The 13,723-nt window shown below is 37.0% G+C and overlaps 1 protein-coding gene across 8 annotated transcripts in view; it reads left to right on the top strand.

Moving 5' to 3' along the window:
- CLMN (calmin) overlaps positions 1-13,723 on the top strand; it is a 151,427-nt gene that overhangs the window by 118,344 nt on the left and 19,360 nt on the right. For 7 of the 8 annotated variants that reach the window (XM_074213013.1, XM_074213009.1, XM_074213008.1 and 4 more), the window contains 3 exons: positions 388-581; positions 992-1,074; positions 8,121-9,806. In XM_074213013.1, the coding sequence (XP_074069114.1) occupies positions 388-581; positions 992-1,074; positions 8,121-9,806 (1,963 nt within the window). The remainder of the gene's footprint in view (positions 1-387; positions 582-991; positions 1,075-8,120; positions 9,807-13,723) is intronic. The other variant, XM_074213010.1, reaches the window with a different exon arrangement.

Raw genomic sequence — 13,723 nt, 5'->3', positions numbered from 1 at the left:
AGTCACTATCCTTCCAGTTTGGGTGAGATGGGGAGATCTAATCTCTTAAATAAGACAATTTCAAAAATTTTAAAAACAAAAATACCTGCCAAAGAACTTTCCTCATAGGCCTTTTATGTGTGAATTGTGTCAGTTTTATTATCCAAATCTTACAGATGATAACAGAGGTCCAAAAAAGTGAAATGAATTGTCCACATGCATATTAAGAATCCTGACCAAGGTCCTTTCCTTCTATACAACAACTGTACAAAATAGAAATGCTAGTATGCTAGGTAGTCTGATGTTGAGGGATGTTCTCATCTTAGGACCAGGTTATGATAACAGCATCATAAGTAATAATGTAGTCATTGCTTTCTAACCATCTCTTTTGATGCTCTTTTTGTTTAGATATGGGGTGGCAGTACAGGACTTTGCAGGCAGCTGGAGAAGTGGTGTTGCTTTTCTCGCCATAATAAAAGCCATTGATCCCAACTTGGTTGACATAAAACAAGCCTTGGAGAATCCCGCCCGGGAGAACCTGGAAAAGGCCTTCAGCATAGCACATGATAAACTTCATATACCTAGACTCCTGGAGCCAGAAGGTAGGAGTTTGTTAAAACAAAGCAAACTATTAAAATAATTAATGGGTGGAATTGAGAAAAAAGTCTTTAGCTTTCTTTTTTATTGTCATTCACTTCAGAGATAATACTTAAAACTAAGTCCCAGCACTGCCACCAAAAAAACTATGTAAACTTGAGAAAGTCTCTTAACTACCACTACGAAACACATCCTTCAAAGCACCTTCCTTTTTTCACTGGTAAATTCAGAGGTTTGGATTATTTGATTCCTTAAACTTCTTCCCAACTCTCAATATATGATTTAATGAACCTGCCTCTCAAATAAGTAACTTGTACTAGTAGATGCTTAAGGTTCCTTTCATCCCTGATTGTCTCTAAATCTATTTTAACTTTTGTTTGCTAACTATAGTTAATATTTGTGCATTTCTTAACAGATATAATGGTTGAATCACCAGATGAACAGTCAATCGTGACATATGTGGCACAGTTCCTAGAACATTTTCCAGAGTTAGAAGGAGTATGTTTTTTTTTTTTTCTTTTCCTGGCTTCTTTGTCTGTCTTCTTTTCTTTCTTCCTGAGATTTGAACTTAAGAGTCAGGAGAGATGAGTTAAAATTCCAACTCCCAGGGCAGCTAGGTGGCGCAGTGGATAAAGCACCAGCCCTGGAGTCAGGAGTACCTGAGTTCAAATCCGATCTCAGACACTTAATAATTACCTAGCTGTGTGGCCTTAGGCAAGCCACTTAACCCCATTTCCTTGCAAAAGCCTAAAAAAAAAAATTTCAACTCCCAATGTGTTAATTATGTGACCTTAGAAAAGTCATGTCATTTCTCTGAATCTCAGAGAAATTAACCAGCTCAGGGTTTAGGAAAGGAAAATCCTTTGGGATTTGTTAATGGGAATTGTTAATTCTTCCTTCTTTTTCCCTTTTATTCTTTGTTCTTTTGTTTTTCTTCTTTTTCCACTCTCATTACTTTCCCTCTCCTTTTCTTTCATTCCCTCTATTTTCTTTTCCTTTCTTTTTCTTTTTTTTCTTTTCCCTGCTTAACAGTCCTAATTTAAGATTTCATAGTTGGTTACTAGTAAAGCTGGACTTTGGGCTATATTTTAAGACATGTAATTGGTAAATTCATAGTCAACAGTTTCAACTGGATCTATTGAAATTTACTTTGCCAGGGTTTAATCCTCCTTTCTGCTATCATATACCACATAACATTTAAAAAAAAAATCTAGACAGGTTCACTTTTTGTAATCCTGAGTCTTGGTAATTTCAAGCTACATATCACATTTTACTGAAATCCACTGAAAAACCACAAGAGAGTTATCCATTTGAAGAATAGTCTGTGGTTGCTTTGTTTACTTCAACAGTTTACTTAAACTGAAGTAAAAATTGAATCACAAGTTTAGCCAGACCCTATTTATTTGTATTTAATCAACCATATTCAATCAAAAGTTTAGCCAGACCCTCTTTTATTTGTATTTAATCAAGCATATTTTGTCTGTTAAGGAGTATACCACAGTAAACAGAGAACTAGGAAGACCTCAGTTAGAATCCTAACTTGCTACAAATTACTTTTGTGACTTGGAATCTGGTCATTTTACCTCCTTCATTTTAGAATGAAGGATTTGGTAGCTAAACTCTGGGGACCTGTGCAGCTCTAAATCTTATGAAATTAGAAAAGACGTGCCTCCTTGATACTTTTTTTTAGCCACCATTCTAGAAGATTAACCACAGATTGGAATTCACATAGTCACAGATATGGTAAAAATTGACCAGATCTTTCAAAAGTTACAGTGGGACAAATGGCCAGACAAGCATGAAATGTAGGCACATTGAGAGAAAAAAAGATTTTGCTTTATTAGTCATGTTTAGTCTGGAGAAGAGCAGGCTTAGAGGAGACATGTACTCTTCCATTCAGTAGCTGAAAGACCAAGATCTGTTCTGCTGGTTTCCAGAGAACAAACCCCCTAGTTACAGGTTTAAGTTACAGGGAGACAAAGCTGGCTTGGTAACAGAAGTTGCTTATCACTTTTAGAGTAATTATTAAAGGAAATGTACAAAATTGGAAGTCAATCAATAAAAATTTATTAAGTGCCTACTATGTTTCAAAGAATCATGCTAAGCACTGGGAATACAAAAACTGCAAAAGATAATCCCTTCAAAGAACTAATAATCTTAATGGGAGAGACAATAAGCAAATATGTATAAATAAGCTAAATACATAATAAAAAGGAAATGATTCTGAGAGTGAAGGATTAAGAGGGGTTGGAAGATGCTTCCTATAGAAGATGGGATTTTAGTTGGGACTTGAAGCTAGAGAAGTCATTAGAAATAGGTGAGGAGGGAGCATTTTAGGAATGGTGGACAACCATACAAAATGGTCAAAGCCAAGAGATATCTTGTCTGTGGAACAACAAGAAGACCAGTATCATTGGATTAAAGAATGTGAAGGGAGAAGAATAAAAGTACAAGGAGACAGGAAAGATTAAAGGGGGTTATATCATGAAAGGCTTTGAAATCGAATTTATTGACTAAGGGCAGGGGAAGAAGGTATTATGGTCAGACTTGTTCTTTATGAAAATCATTTTGTTTGAGTGGAGTATGTACTTAAGTAGGGAGACTTGAGGCAGGCAGACTCACCAGCAGGCTATATCATAGTCCAGTCATGAAGTGATAAGGACTTGCACTAAACTGGTGTCAGGAATCATTAGACCTTGGAGATGTTAAATAGTGATGAGTGAAGGGAAAACAGGAGTATGGTGTTAACCTCTATGGAAAAAAGGAAGATAAGAAGGGGAAAACGTAGGGGGAAAGATAATGGAGTGTCCTTGCATCATGGTGGAGGGTCCCTATCAGATCTGGATCATAGTAAGCAAAGGGCTGCTGTGAGCCTTCCTTTGTTATTTATCTTGGCAGTCCTTCGTCAAAGTCTATGCTTGTACCCAGGGCTACTGGCCCCAGTCTCCTACTCTGCTGAGACCAAACACTTCCTTCCTGTGCCAATGTCTGACAGAACCTTGCTCCCCTATTCCAGGCCACAGGTTTGACCACTGCTGAGGTCTCTGATCTGGCCCTTCAGCACTTCCTTTTAATTATTTAATTAACTAATTAATTAATTAATTTCCCTTCAACACTTCACAGGAGCTCCCACTGCCACATTTTCCTCAACCCTCGCTCTCCATCTCCTGGGTCAGGACTAGCACTCTCCCCACCTCCCAAAACCAGAGCCTGAGCACAGCTGTAGGAACTGCCTCGAATACTAAGCTGGGGTCTACTCCTGGGAATTCCTCATCTATCCTTCTCTGGAAATCCCAGAGAGGAAGAAAGTTATGGTTCACAAGAGTGAGTTCAGTATCTCTCCTTAAAGTTTTTAAAATTGATGCTCTTTCCCCACCCCAGATCCTCAGTGAATCACCTGGAGTGCATTTGGTACATTTGTCCTTAATCTCAATTCTGGATGGTCTCTAGGTTCCAATGAAAAATTAAGCCCTGTATTTTCAAGTGCACCAAAGTGCAAACAAAGCACACACCTGCTACAGTTCCCAATGGCCTCCCAGATGACATATTAAAGAAAGGCTCAATCAGTTCCTCCAACCCAGTTTCTGCACAATCTCAAAATTTCAGTCTATAGGGAATTCTCAGCATTTCCACAGTCGAGTCTGGAGATCATTGTCATTTCTAATACAAAATTATGCAAATTCAACCAACAACAATTTAAAGCATTTACCATCTTGAAAACAAAGTCCTTGGACACATTCCTTGGAGCACATTCCCATGTCTCTAGTTGATGAATCCTCATAGATAGTTTACTCTTGAATGGGCCCAGAATGCCTTCCTAGATGGAGCCAGCACCGCAAGTAGTACAGTCATCACCTTGGGTTTCTTTTCATCTACTTCAGTAAGACCATGAGGAGCCAGTCTTCATGCTTTTGTCCCAAATGCTATAGGCCAGACTTGACTCAGACCAGTCTGACAGTGAACAAAAGGTCTACTTAACCATAGCAGAGAATTTTACATACCTTTATTTCCTCTGTTCTGGCTATGATGATCTGTTAGCTATAAATCTGAGGGAAAGGAGTCAACTCCTTCATATCCTAACTTTTTGTCCTGGGGCCATCAGGAAGCTTCATCAGTGGTTCAAATTTTAGTTTCCCAAGTCAATTAAGTCTCAAAAAAATTTTAATATTTTTAAGAAAAATTTAACATTGCCTACATGACAGATTATGTTCCTATCATAGTTGCCATGAGAAAATAATTATTCTTAATATCTAGTTGCTAAGGTTAGCTTAAATAGAAAGGCAATTCCTGAAGCAGCTAAGTGGTACAGTTGATAGAAGACTTGAGTTCAAATTTAGCCTTAGACAATTACTGTATGGAGCTTCAGTTTCCTCATCTGCAAAATGAGAATAATAGCCTTTATAAAGTGCTTTGCAAAATTTTTAAGTGATATGCAAATAATGTTGTAGTTGCTGTTAATGAACCTCTCTTTCCTAGCTCTGTGTGTTGAAATGCAACTTTTGTGACCTAATTGTTAACTTCTAAAATAGTCAGTCCTGGAACTTTGATAAATATAAAATAGCCAGACCTGGAAATTTGATAAATCCTAAGTTTCAAGTTTCAACTTAGCTTCAATTCAGTAAAATTCAACTTGACCAACATATATTAAGCACTTATAAGGCTGTGATTCTCACATTTTAGATACAACAGTAAAATAATAGAACCCCTATCCTAAGACATTTTTCTTAAGGTATGTTTGGGGCAGGAGACAAGTTATAATTCAATGTTACTTATTTATATTTAACATAAGATAGGCAGTGAAGGATCCAAGATACTATTGGTATTGGTATACGTATTAATGCCCTCTCTGCAATTTGCAGTGTTTGCCTAGAGAACCTGGAGCCCCCAGGCTAGTGTGTGGAAGAGGTAGGACTCAAAACCAGGTCTTTCATAATGTTAATCATAATAACTAATATTTTTAACTTAATAACTGTACTTTTAAGTTTGCAAAGCACTTTTCCATATATTACCTCATTTCCTTTTTTCCAAAACCCCATGTGGAAAATGCTGTAAATATCACTGTTCCCATTTTACAGATGAGGAAACAAGCTATGAAAGATTAAAAGTCACTTAGTTTGTAAGTATAAAAATTTAATACATGACTTCTGTCAGGTTCATTGTCCTATCCACATGACACACTGTCTCTGTCAATAAAAATAGAGGTGTTTGAAAAGGAAATTGAGATCAGTTTGGGACATCTTAAGTTTAAGGTATCAATGAGACATCCAGGTGGAGAAGGCCAGCAGGAAATTGCAGCTGCCAGACTGTATTTCAGGGAACATAATAGGCCTGAATGTATAGATTTAGGAGTCTCATGAGTAAAAAATAATCATTGAGTTCTCTGAGAGCAAATGAGATCACCAAAGGAGGAAGTATAAAAAGAAAAGAGGACCTTGGACAAAATCTGGGGGTCATTCCCATTTTGGGAGGAAGGATATGAATGATGAACCAATAAAAGAAACTGAGGAATAATTGTAGGAGAGAATTAGCAGAAAGCAATATAACAAGCCATAGGAAGAGGAAAAAATTCAGGAGGAATAAATGGCCAGAAATAATAATAGATGACACTGAATTAGAACTTTAAGGTTAGCAAAGTACTGCACATAGATAATTTCATTTGATCCTTACAATAATGCTGTGAGGTTAAGTTCTAAAATCAAAAGATGTAGAAAATTTGAAGTGGATGAGGACTGAGAAAAGTCCATCACTGAATTTAGCAATGAAATCATCATTTCCTTAAAGTTCTAGAAGTTGTGTCATTGAAGGCTGTAACCAGAATTCAGCAAATCTTAAACTTCATCAGCCTGTTGCAAGAATGACTTAGAAACATTGATTTGGAAAGGAGTGCCTTGCTTTTTTAGGAAACTAAGTTTAGTAAGAGAAACTTGGAACTCAAAGTAAAAGAATAATCACTCTCTTGTAGTTTTCCTTTGAGTCCCAGATTTTGCAGCCTGTCCAAAACAATCAAAGATCTTTATTAACTGAGAACTTTCAGAAATATTCACTATTAACATATATTAACTTTTTGTTAATGTAGGAAACACTGTATGATTATATGATGAAGAAAGAAAATTTTAGTTCTTGCTCTTATGGAAGCTTATAGTCTAGTTGAGGGTGAAAGAGAAGGGTAAAGGAGGAGAGAATGGAACTTGTGACTCATACAGAAATAATTAAAACATGTAGTTCTGGCTTAGCAACCATGCCCACATTAGGGACAGAATACTTGAAGAAAAGAATCCTTTGCTCTGGAATAATGGACTGAACTTAACTTCCAAGCTTATCTTCTCCCTCTACTCCTAACACTCACAAATACATAAAAACTGATTTATATATAGCATTTAGAAAGAAACTAGAAACATGAGAGTCAACCAGGCAGGCAAATGATGTGAAAGACAGGGTGGGGTGGGGGCATGAGAAGTGGGATACATGACACAGAGACACATAAATGAACAACTTCTAAGGAGTGAGCCATTAGAGCCTGTCAAAAGTTTGGTTCTTATGTCAACACAACTAAACCACAGGGCCAGGGATGCAGAGAGCTCCAGCTCCCAAAACTGCTCATTGCCTCCCTCCCTATTTTGGTTAATTGAGAACTTATTTGTTACTTTTAGCTGAGAGTTATAAAACGCTGTTGGCCATCAGAAATACTAGATTGTCTATATATTTTAGTTATAGCTTACAAGAGAGAAAGTTTGGACTATTTTGGGAGACAAAAGTTTAGATCTGACTGAACCTATCTAGGGAAGCTAATTTAGGAGAGGGGACAAAGAGGAAGAGAATTATTGGCTTGTCCTGTTAATAAGTGTGGCAAAAGAATTCACAGTTAATAGTACAATTTCTTCATTGTAAATGAGATTACAGTAAGTGGGAGAGGACACTATAATAACTTTGACTGGAAAGGCAGGCAGTGACAGATGAGGGAGAATATTAAATGTCCAAGGAAATCAGTTACGCCTAGGTAAGGAGTCTAGTTCCTAGGAGCTTAATAAATATTATTGATACATATGAAAAAACTAAATTGATAGACTTGAGTCACTTGATCTTTGAGTCTCAGTTTCTTTATCTACATTATGAGATTGGACAATGTAAAAACTAAGATATCTTCCAGCTCTGACATTCTGTGATTCTAGGACTCATAGGAAAGAGCACTGGATTCAGACATTTGACTATAAAGGGGACTTGGATTCAAATCTTGATGGGTTTATATACCATTTTGTACCAATTTATATAAGCCTCTAAATTTTTCATGGATTCAGTTTTCTACCCTACATAGTGAGTAGTTTTCTCCCCTACATAGTAAGATCTCTCCTGGCTCTAAATTCTCCAACCTATATTCTCTCTGCACTTGAACAATTTTTTTTTTCTATGAAAGAAAGGGGGGTGATGGGAGGTGAGGGCTAGAATTAATATTGCCTAGGGTCCCTTCCAGCTCTAATATTCTGTTTTGTATTACCTATATATACTCTTCATATTTCATGTTTCATGTTTCCCATAATTGTTTGCAGGAAGATTTCACAGATCCTGATAAGGAGATTCCTATTGAATCTACTTTCGTCCGTATCAAAGAAACCCCTACTGAACAAGAGAGCAAGGTTTTCCTTCTCCCTGAAAAGGGGGAACGTACATATACAGTTAACTGTGAAACCAGCCAACCACCACCTCCAATAATCTTTGTCAATGATACCTCAGAAGTGGGAAAGGAATTGATCACAAATGAGTTTCCCGGTGAATCTTCTGGTCATCAGTATCCTGATAGTCCAAAGATCCAGTTCTCCCACAATGTTGAGCAGGCATTTCCTGGAGGCTTAAATAAGCCAAGTGACATTATTGAATCATTATCAGAACCATCTATTTTATTACCTAAAAAGATTGGTCACAGGCCTGACTCTCTGCCTATTAAGAAGAGTGTCCATTTTGAACCAGACATATCTAGAGATGCTTCATGCAGTAAAGTCAATTCCATCAAAGGAGACTCAGGGAAGAAAAAAGAGCCATTGAAAAAGGATGATTCTGACTCATCATCTGGTGTAAGTAATAAAATAAAAGCCAAAGAGGGACATATGAAAACATTGGGCTCAGCTCTCGACAAAATCCTGAATGACTATCCTTTGACACATAAAAATCATAGTGGTTTTTCAGCTTCTGAGATCTTACCAGGGACTGATGAAAAGGAAGAGGTCAAAGCCAATAAACAAGATGATCTTCACTCTCATTCATTAGAAGTCACAGATCAGAAATTAATCCCAGAGACTATGGATGAAGTTGCAAGGTTTGAAGAGATGACATTGAAGACTCTTAGCACTGAAATGAAAGACTTGACTGACCTTGACCAAACCCTCCATGACAAAAATTCTTCCCCTGGTGGGAAAAATGCTGCCTGTGATAGAGTTTCAGAGGCAAATGTGGAACACTTGGCTAAAAAAGTATCTAAATGTCATCGTAAAATGAAAGATTCAGCTACAGACCATTCTGACACTGACTTGGAGAGTCCCAGTGTACCTGTGATTGATCCCAGTGATCAATCAAAAAAAGATATCTATAATTACATTTTGAACCTACAAGAGAAGCATTTGACAACCGAGTTAGATCTCTGTGAAAAGGCAAAGCAGAAGTCTGTTCACTTTGATCAGGAGGAAAACTCTCCAACTGAAGATGAGCTTGAAACTCAGGATGATGTGGATGATGAGGTCTCTACCCCACTTAGTAGTAGTATTAGTCTCGAAACTCTTGGTAGTCAAAGTGAAGACAGCCTAGACTTTATAATGTCTCCACCTTCTTCAAAAGTCTCAGTGATCCCTCATGACCTTTTCTATTACCCCCATTACGATGTTCCCTTATCTGATGTTCTAGAAGCCTATGTGGAAGCCTCTCATGGCTCTCAGAATGAAGAAATAGTTCTGGAGAAATCTACTGAGAATGCTCAAGAACTTGATACCAAGGGGAAAGACCCTGAAAAAGATTTCAAGGACAACCGTAGCCATTCACTGACTGAAGTGCACACCAAGGTCCAACAAGTGGATCATCCTGGTCACCCAGCTGAAATACAGTCATCTTCAGAAACTGTTGAGGCAAAAGTCCATATGGAACTTAAAGGAAAAGACCCCCCAAATAGAGGTTCTGTTGAGGTAAAAGTCCTTGAGGAACTTAAAGTAAAGGACCCCATAAATAGATGCTCTGAGGACTTCTCTCAGGTATTCATTTAATATTGATTTCAACCGTAACTATATGTATATGTGATCCTGTGGGGAGATATAAAGATTAATAAGACAGTTGTAAGGGAGATGATAGTGTTATAAGTAGATCTTGATTAGTGTGAACATTGACTCACTGAAAATGATCTTATGTATTGGAATTTGTACTATTTAAAGTTTATAATTATGTAAAACATAATCATTGGTTCTAACCCAGTGTAAGTATGCTATGCAAATTCAAATAATGCACCATTCAGGGGGATTTGTTATCCAGACCTGACGCTAATGGGAGGCATAATTAAAGAAGAGAGACGTCATGTAATATAAGACAAGATGTAAAAGCTTGAGAAGAGAAATAGAAACAATATGCTGTGGGAATTCAGAATAAGGAGAGGTTACTTTTTTTTTAGGGTTTTTTTTTTTGCAAGGCAAATGGGGTTAAGTGGCTTACCCAAGGCCACACAGTTAGGTAATTATTAAGTGTCTGAGACCGGATTTGAACCCAGGTACTCCTGACTCCAGGGCTGGTGCTTTATCCACTGCACCACCTAGCCGCCCCGAGGTTACTTCTTAACCTGAGGATTGGTGGAGTTAGGAGTGAGGAGTACTCAGGGTTGGCTTCAAGAAGAAGGTAGAATTTGAAATGGAGTCTGAAAGAATAGTTCAGAATTTTATAGATGACTTTGAGATTGGACAAGTTGCTCAAAGGTATAGGGCTTTTGGAGCCCAGTATCTAATTAAAATCTACTAAAAGATTTAACCTAGGCTTTGAAATTATATATATATTAAAAAGGGAAATTCCTTACTAGGAGCCTGTTGGGAATCCACTTGTCTAAAAGGAACTGAAGAGTTAAAGATTGAACTTGAATTTTTAAAGACTTAAGATGGCTAAAAGAGGACTACATACATGTATATACTTAGAGTACAATCTTTATATTCAGCCCTAGAATTTAGGTCTCACCAAATCAACTTCCCAGAATACTAGATCCTCTAAGAGCTAATCCAGGGTTTTTTGCTTTTCTCTCAGACTTTTGTTTTTCACTTATTTTCCTATACTATAATAAAAAAGTGTCAACCTTGGAGTTCAGAAGCCCTTGGTTTGCAATCTGGTGCTACCATTTATTAACTCTCTGATTCTAGGCAAGTCACTGTCTCTCTTTAGGCCTATGTTTCCTCTTATTTAAAAATGGAGATAGTAGTACTTTTACCACCTACTTCTTAGCTTCATCATGAGGAAAACACTTTGTACAGCTTTAAGACTATGGAAATGTGAGCTGGTGAAATTACCCTCTAAATTTTTACTGATGCCTGAACCCCCTCTAGCTTAGATCTTTCTTATTCCTCAGTCATCTGGACTTCATAAGACTGCCACCATTTTTAGGCATCCTGTCTTTCATTTCTGCTCCCTATTAATCCACATTCTCACAACCGAAAAGTGTATTACTAAACCCAAGAGACAAGACAATATAAAAATTCTAAAATAATATTCTAAGACAAGGTAATTAGAAGTCCATATAAAATAAATCTCCACTAAAGCCCCACATTAATGCAGCATCATAGTATTGAGGTGATTATGGGTTTCCAAAGTCTATTCCAGTAGGAATAAAATTTGGGAAATTCTACCAAGCTAGTAATGCTGTGAATACAGGTCCAGCAATGGAGTGTGTATGTATGTATATGTATATGTATATTTGTATATATATGTATGTGTACATGTGTATATAAATACACATTCATGCTTTGTCTGAGAATCCAACCTAATTTAGTCTGGGAAAAGACTTCTACCAGGCTGCAGGGAGATGATGATCTTGGCCTTGGCATATCATGAAAGCCATCCTATCAGGATGGTTTGTTGATAAAAGAAAGCTTTTCATAGATCCTTGAAGAACTGAAGTATAAAAGGAATCTACCCAGTACTAACATAGCATCAAACATTCTATCCTCTTCCTTAACTGAAATTAACCATCCCTAGTCTGAACCATCCTGATTTTCCCCCAGACGGAAAGCATCTGTCTCCTCAGATTGCACAAATCCCCAAATTGCACAAAAGGGGCTCTTTGGATCAAGGAAATTGATTATTCATTTTCTAATTCAAGATTCACACTCAACCAATAAGGAAATCACTTCATAGACTTGTGATACTCCACCCTCATTAGTTCTCCCAACTCTTACTTAACCATTTCCTAAGAGAAAACTTAATACAAAACACATAATTATTATCCCATCAACTTAGAAAGATCAGAATTCAACTTGGCACACTCTGAATTTACAGAAGGCAATTATTACTTTGTAAGTAAATTAATTTGAACTTCACTAATCTAAAATTTGAAACCAACAGATATTTAAATACTTACTTAGTATGTTCTAGGTACTGTGGCAAATGAATGAAAAAAGAAAGTCATGCAGTAAACCCTAACCTGAATGGTCTATAGTTAAATTAGGGAGATGAGCAACAAGACTTTAAGAAGCTAAGCAAGAATTTAAGACAACTGTAGTAGAGATTGTCACAAGATATCATAAACCTTCAAGTGATTGATTGTTAAATGAGTATATTACACTTAGGTTCTAAAACTCTAAAGTTGTTCAGATAAAAAAAAGGAAAGGGTCAGAAATTGGCAGTGTGGTAATGCCAACAAGTAAAGGTTTAATGCTACAGAAGTACAGACCCTTGATTTGGAAAGGACCTCAGAGGTTCCCTGAACAGGGAACCCATTCTAGAGCTCTGGCAAATAATCTAGCCTCCTTTTAAAGACCTCCAATGGAGAGGAATCCACTAACTTGTGAGACTGCTTATTTCATTTTGAAGATAGGCCTAATTCATAGGAGGCTTTGCCTTCCAATGAGCCAAAATCCATCCACAACCCAAATTTCTATCAGTTGGTCCTTGTTCTCTCTTTTGGGGCCAACAGAACAATTCTAGTTCATGATAGCCTTTCAAATACTCCAAGACAATTATTTTTTCTGGCTTAAGGCTTTTCTACTAGAAGCCTTCCACCCCAGACTGGGGCCCCAAGACAGATTTGCCTCCATAGAATAATATGTATTTAAGTGCTTATGTTTAGAGTGCTGAATTAGTAACTAACAGAAACACAAAGTTTAGAAAAAACCTCATTACCAGACTCTTGGAGTTCACCTTCTAGTAGGAAAATAAGACAAACACAAATGACTATTATGGGAAATATTATACAAAAATTATACTTGACAGTTACAAAATAAATAGAAACCTAGTTTAACTCTAAGTTTTTATGCAGTCCATTTATTAGTATTAACACCTTTCAAATAATATTCATGACTCCCATTTACATAACACTTTTTAATATACAAAATACTTTTCTCACAACTGTGAGAAATGAGCAATAGATATTATCATCTCACAATATGGTGTAGTTAAAAGTGGATTTGGAGTCAGGACTTGCTTTGAAGCTCAGCTGTACTGTTAGAAACGTGAGTCTAGATAAGTCACTTTTATCTCTTGGGATGAAGTTTCCTTACTTTACTCAGCTGTAAATTTTTATGGGCTGGATCAGTGGGGTGAAACAGATAGAGATGGGGGCCACTATTGTGGGTGCCTGTTGACTCAGAAACCACATATTATCATTATCTGTGTTTAATTGTATTTTTATTTATTTTTTAAAATATTTTCCAATTATATTTTAATCTGGTTTCTCTACCTCCACCCTCAACTGGGGAGTGTTGTGGAACATGTGTTTGACACCTCTGGACTAGATGATCTTTAATATTACTTCCCACAGTAAATCATTTCCAGATGAAGAAACTGAAGCCTATAGAGGCAAAATGGTTGTTCACGGTCACCCAGATAGAAATTATTAGGGGAAGAAGGACTCAAAGCTAAAACTCTGCACTCTCAAGTTCATGGCTCTTTCCACTATGAACATGTTCCAGATAAGGTGAAAATG

This window comes from Macrotis lagotis, chromosome 1, assembly GCF_037893015.1.
Source record: "Macrotis lagotis isolate mMagLag1 chromosome 1, bilby.v1.9.chrom.fasta, whole genome shotgun sequence".
NCBI classification, from domain to species: Eukaryota; Metazoa; Chordata; class Mammalia; order Peramelemorphia; family Peramelidae; genus Macrotis; species Macrotis lagotis.
The sequence above is the reverse complement of the archived record's forward strand: the minus strand, read 5'-3'. Positions and strand labels throughout refer to the sequence as shown.